General features: G+C 50.5%; 1 protein-coding gene across 1 annotated transcript in view; it reads right to left on the reverse strand.

Annotated features, from left to right (window-relative positions):
• Nucleotides 1-883: 883 nt before the first annotated feature.
• The window catches only part of PTPN6 (protein tyrosine phosphatase non-receptor type 6), a 9,594-nt gene continuing 4,587 nt past the window's right edge, over nucleotides 884-5,890 (reverse strand). Inside the window, exons 4-14 of the mRNA XM_029086806.1 lie at nucleotides 5,533-5,755; nucleotides 4,728-4,844; nucleotides 4,453-4,566; nucleotides 3,951-4,047; nucleotides 3,448-3,527; nucleotides 3,208-3,357; nucleotides 2,957-3,088; nucleotides 2,552-2,706; nucleotides 2,189-2,256; nucleotides 1,691-1,842; nucleotides 884-985 (exon numbers count right to left, since the gene is read on the reverse strand). Coding sequence (XP_028942639.1) covers nucleotides 884-985; nucleotides 1,691-1,842; nucleotides 2,189-2,256; nucleotides 2,552-2,706; nucleotides 2,957-3,088; nucleotides 3,208-3,357; nucleotides 3,448-3,527; nucleotides 3,951-4,047; nucleotides 4,453-4,566; nucleotides 4,728-4,844; nucleotides 5,533-5,755 — 1,390 coding nt within the window. The remainder of the gene's footprint in view (nucleotides 986-1,690; nucleotides 1,843-2,188; nucleotides 2,257-2,551; nucleotides 2,707-2,956; nucleotides 3,089-3,207; nucleotides 3,358-3,447; nucleotides 3,528-3,950; nucleotides 4,048-4,452; nucleotides 4,567-4,727; nucleotides 4,845-5,532; nucleotides 5,756-5,890) is intronic.

The following is a 5,890-nucleotide window of genomic DNA, read 5'->3' on the forward strand; positions in this document are numbered from 1 at the left end:
CCTCAAAGAGAAATTACAGAACAAACTTCTGGGTCTCAACATTCAAACAAATACCTGTTTATTTACAAACAAAGAAAACATGGCCATCACATCAAATTCTGGTATATTTACAGCATCCAATCAAAGGATCAAATAGAAAAGTGATTGTAGGGCAGAGGGTTGGTATGAAGGAAAGAGGAGGTTTCCTGTTGAATTGCGGAGGAGCTGATCTGAAAAGGGCCAAAACCTCCAGACTTTAAAAGCTGAGGCTTCAGGGAACACTAACAGGCTAAACCCTGACTCACAGGAGTGGGCAGAGATGTTGCTCCTGCACAGAGCTTTCTCACCTCTCCCTCGGGATGGCCGCTGAAGCTGACACAGCAGAGGTGAGCTTGGGCCCCTCAGCTCAGAGAACAAGGGAAAGAAGGGGTGTGATTTTTTCCTGTTAATGAATGGCAAAGGGTAGCAGGACACTTCACTGGCCTGCACGGGCAAGGGACAATGAAGTCAGTCAGCTGGAAAGCAGTCTGGTTCAGGGCACTGAAAGGTGGCACAGAAGAGAAGGGGGAGGCCTAGCTCCAGTCCAGGAGTGAGGAATGCGAGACAGGCCAGCCTGGACCTGAGCTCCAGTCCTGCAACCCAGCTGCAGAGCCCCCATGGGGCTGCCTGCAATTTGTGCTTATTTTTTCTTTAGTGAGCCTTTCATCTTCTTCTCTGAGGAGCGCTGTTTCCGCACCTTCTCCTCCTTTTTCCCCAAGTTCTCATAAACCATTGATTCCTCTTTTTGCCTGTAAGACCAGGGAAAAACAAGGGGGGAAAGTGAGCAAGAGGAAAAAGCCAGCCATGCCAGCAGGGAGAGTGTTGCCAGAGGAGACATAGCTGAGCCTCTGGTTTAGGTGAACTCTTACTTGGAGGATTTTCGTGAAGCCTTGGCGTGCACGTTCCTCACTGCAGGTGGGTAGGCAATGTTCCCGTACTCGGACTCGTTGGGCTTGCCTTTCTGAGACTACAGGAGAGAAAAATCAAGCTGAGAAGAGCGTGGACTGGGAGAAGCACGTGAGGCATCAGGGAAGAGTTCTGGCTGCTTAACCGTGCTTCACGCAAGGATCCCAGCGGAGGTTGGTGGATTTCTGAAGTCCTCGGGCTCAGTGCACTCCGCCCGCTGCTGTCGCAGACGTGAGCAGCAGGGATGCAAATGCATCCTTGTTCGGGGGTGAACAGTGGGGCAACAAATTTCTGGAGGCACTGGAATGCTTGAGACTGTCATGTGTCAGCTAAAGAATATGAAACAGATAGCAGCAGCTATGGGATGCTGCCAGAGGCTACAAGGAGAGATAAAAGATGCCATTTACCAGCTGGTAGGAAAAAATCCTTCAAGTGCAGAACCAGGATGGGAAAGACAAAGAGGAATGGAGAGGGCCAAGTCTTTGTCTGTCCTAGATTCAGCTTGTAACAAAACAGCACTTGGCGAAGGCATTATATAGAAAGTAGTTGAAATAACTGCAGTAAAACCTACTGCTGTTTAGCAGTTCAAAACGGGTTGGTACTTGAATTTTAAAGAGAGGAACAGGGACTCAAATCTTGGTGTGCCATCGTAGCCTGTGTAGGTCCCGGTGCTGGCTTAAAGCTTGGGAATCAGAGCACGTGGGCTCAGAGCCAGCACCGGGCAGGGCCTAGACTCACAGGCCAGGAAAGCAGTCCCCTTTCTCACCTGGATAACTTCCAGCTTTTTCTTGGTTGTTTCTATGAACTGGCAGATGGCCATGTAGATGAACTTGTACTGGGCCTCCGTCTGCACCATCCCCGAGCGCTGGGCCCTCACCATCTGGATGGTCTTCTGGATGTCAATGTCACAGTCCAGCCCTAGCAAGGAACACCAGAAAAGATTATGGACATGTTTGCTGGCCCCCTCTGACAGTCCTCCAGCAAAAGCAGTCACAGTGGAGGTCAGTCAAGAAGTCTCCTCCCTCCATACTCTTTACTCATGTATGGATCTCCTATCCCTCCTTCCTGCTCAAGTCTGGCCCTGGAGGATACAGTGCAGAGATCCAAGAGCTGCCACATAGCAAGGACAGCACAACCTTCTCAGGGCTGTGGCAGGATCTCTCCCACTGATACCTGCTGGTTTTTATCCCTTTGCAGCTGGACTTAAGGGCACAGCCCTACTGGGTAGGCCAGATCATTTCAAGATACTTTGGGGTCATCTTACCCTTGGTGGAGATTGTTTCCACTATCATATCAATGACGATGATAGTCCCAGTGCGGCCAATCCCAGCACTGCAAGGAGAGGACAAGCAGAGGTCAGAGCAATACAGCTCCTGAAACAAAAGGCAGCTGCTTTTGGGGAAGGATGCAACACTTGTAGGAGCTGTTCAGCAATGCCACCAGAGTCACATACTCAACAGGCAGGGAGTTTGGTTTGGGGGCATCAAAGAGGAAAAAGCAAATATCAGGGCTGGCATGTGCTTCACTCGCAAGTCCTCGGGAACAGCTGGTGCATCAGGATGGACTTCTCGTACCTCATCCTAGACAAGGGATGGAGAATGCTTTCAGCCCCAGGCTCTGTACCAACCTGCAATGCACCAGAATAGGCCCTGCATCCGGGATGCTCTCTTGCTTCTGGTTGATTTGGTCGAGGAAGCTGAGTACTCCTCCTGGCTCGCTGGGTACACCATGGTCAGGCCAGCTCAGGTACTGGTAGTGCCAGATCTCACGCACAGCTTTACCCTGGTAATAACAAAACACCCCACTGATAAAACTGCACATAGGTCCTGTCCCCAGCTTCTGTCCCAGGGAGAGGTAGGTCTGAAGCCAGAGGGAATCCCTGTCTCCTGCGCGCTTGATGATTCTACCAGTGTGATTCCAGCCCGAACCAGGTGGGAACAGCAACCCCAAGAATGATACCACAGCAGCCAGCAGTTCCCAGCCTTAGATGTAGGGTGACTGTTAGACCCACCCCTCGCCCAGGCACACTCACGTTATCTATGGGGCACACGCAGAGGTGCCGCAGTTTGTACTCCAATGCATCGTGCTCCCCAGCGTTCTCCACAAGGTAGGGACCGTACTCCTTCGTGCTGCCCACCTCTGGCCAGTAAGGCACACATTTGTTCTGTGTGGGTAGAGAGGGCAGCGTGAGGACAGGCAGAAGGCAGGGAAAAGAGAAAAAGTGGAGCAGCAGTTGAAGGGGGAAAGAGGGCAGCACCGAGACACCTACAAACTGCTACTTACCCGCCCTTTTTCTACCTCCCGTGTAGTCATCACAATAATCCGCGTGTTCTCCTGCCACACCATTTGCCAGAAGTCATTGACTGTGGCATCCAGGCAACCTTGGCTAGCGATGTAGGTCTTGGTGCACTCATCTGGGCTGATCATGTTGTTCTGAGTGTGGACAGGGGAAGATCAGGAGGGCTGCAGGAGCAGGCAGGCCTTGCCCCATTTGGGCATACAGCCATCTTTCAAGAGTCTCACCTTGACATAGTTGGCATTGATGTAGTCAGATCCAGGTATATTTGGGTCCCTTCCCTGAAGGATGACTCTAGAATGATCAACTGGGGATGCAGTGAAAGAATAAACAGAGCAATGAGATACTCAGTGCCCACCACATGAAGCTCCTTCACTGCCCCACACCACCTCAGCCATGCTACCCAGTGCTCACAGCATGCCCCATATTGTCACCTCTCCTTCTCTGGGGTCAGACCAACCTCACCCTGTCCTCCCATTTCTCTACCCCTATGATGGATCAGCAGAAGCTAATGAGTCTGATGCAACTCAGACTTCATGTCCTTCCTTCAAGGACATGAAGAGGCTGTGACCTCTCTTATTAGCTCTTAAATCCTCAATGCCGCACACCTTGTAACCCACTGTGAAGGACAGAGTGGGCTGAGGCAGCACCAGGGATGACTCAGACAGCTTTTCATTGCCTGTTTGTGTCTATTTGGGTGGTTTTTTTATAGTGGAAAAGCAAGACTCACAGGGCAAGATGTTCTTGTATCGGTTCTTGCTCTTGTTTTCAGGTCTCTGACCCTCATGACGGTCAAACAGGTGCTTGGCTTCCTGTTTTTGCAGACTCTGAGAGCAGAAGAAAGAATAGTCATGGCAAGGTCACAATGTTTGACAGGGGAGGTGGGCACTCAGAGGAAGAGCGAAAAGGTGACTTCAGGGACACATGGGCATGCTTGTAGGGGAGCAGAGATGTGAAAAGCAAACCTAGACTTGAAAAGTCCAAGGTTCATGCTCTTACTGTCTTGGTGACTCGTTCTCCCAACCACATTTCTACCTCACTGGGTTCACTTACAGATGACACTCAATCCCCAGAGGAACAGGTTCCAAACAGACTTATTTCAGAGATAAATTGACAAGAATTTACAAGACACCTGAGAAGTTTGTGTTCAGGAAGAAATCAAGGATGGAGAATGAGGTGGTGCACAGAGACTTCCCAAAAAGCCAGAATAATGTCCCCCAGCAGTTTCTTACATCAAATTCTTCCCAGAATCCAGCCTTGGATGTCTCCTCAGATAGACTCTTCTTGTTCAGTTCCTGCACTCTATTCTCAATGTCAGCAGCATTCACCCTTGTAGCGTAGTAGGGCTGGGGATGGGAAAACACAAGTGGGTTGGCATGAGAAAGAGGCCGCTGGAGGCGAAGTCTCCTCCATGTGCTGCAGAAAAAAGGAGGAGGGACACAAAGCAGAAACAAACAGCAAGTGGGTCCCTCCAAAGGATCTCTAAGAAGCAGGAAACCGTATTTACCTGCTTCAGGTACACAAAGGAGCCAGAAACCTCCTCAATTCCAGTCTTCTTGAAGTGCTCCACTAGATCTGCCAAGCTGTCAAACGTTTCAGCACCTCCCACTGTGTAACGTCCATTCTAAATGGAGGAAGAACGTGTAACACCCCACTCATAATATTCCTACAGACAAAGCTGATAATGTTCAGGGAAAAAGGTAAAAGCCATAGGCACCACCCTGTGCCATCGAGAAAAGCATTTCCTCTGGCTGGGAGGTCAAATGGTACTTTGCCCTGAGAACAGCAGGTTCACAGCATGGTGAGCTGACTCCTGCTCTCAGTGGATGGAAGCCCAGAGAAAGTCTATTGCCCTCAGCGCTGATCTAAGGTCAGTTGCTTTCTGTCTTTGAAATTTCCCTCCACTCTCTGCATCATCCCACATGAAAGAAATAGGAGAGCTTGTGACAGCCAGGTTGGTAACATTCTTCAGACTAAGTGTGGAGGCCTTGCAAATGCCCCTCCTCCTCCTTCAAAAGCTTTTAACTCTTGATGAACTTGTAATTAGCTTGTGAATCCTGCTCACTCTTCACCACAAACCCCCTGTACTGGAGTTCTCAGTCACACTGAGCCCTGCTTCCTCCTGTGCCTGAGCACCCAGCACTGCACGTGGTCACCCAGGCTGGGGCAAGGACCTGCAAGGTGACAGCACTTTGATCCAAATTCAGAACCACTGCTGGTGGTAATCAAGCTGACAGTGACCATGCTTCTGAGGACATGATCAGTAAGAGACCTCTTCTACTCCCTTTCCTTTTGCTCTCCCAACTGCTCACCTCACACATGATCTTGATGTGCGTGACTTTGAGCCGGGCCCCAGAGGCACTGCTTGCCCCAGCCGGTGGAGCATCAGACCCAGGTTTAAGCTGGTCAGTGAGGACAGACAGGACAAAATCCCCAGGTTTGCTGAGGCTCTCCCGCACCAAGAAGGTCCAAGGGGTGGCTTTGGCCTGGAGAAGTGACTCAGCTGCAGCGCCTGATAGATGCCCATGGTACCATCTAGGAAAAAATAATAAATAAAACAAATCCCAAGAGAGGTGGAGATGCAGAGAAGTGGATGCCCTTGAGCTGATGAGTGAAGGACAGCAACACTGGGGAAGGGTGAGGGAGGAAGAAAGGAAGGGGCAGAGGGGA

Source organism: Antrostomus carolinensis, unplaced genomic scaffold, assembly GCF_000700745.2.
Source record: "Antrostomus carolinensis isolate BGI_N321 unplaced genomic scaffold, ASM70074v2 scaffold3009, whole genome shotgun sequence".
In the NCBI taxonomy this organism is placed as follows: Eukaryota; Metazoa; Chordata; class Aves; order Caprimulgiformes; family Caprimulgidae; genus Antrostomus; species Antrostomus carolinensis.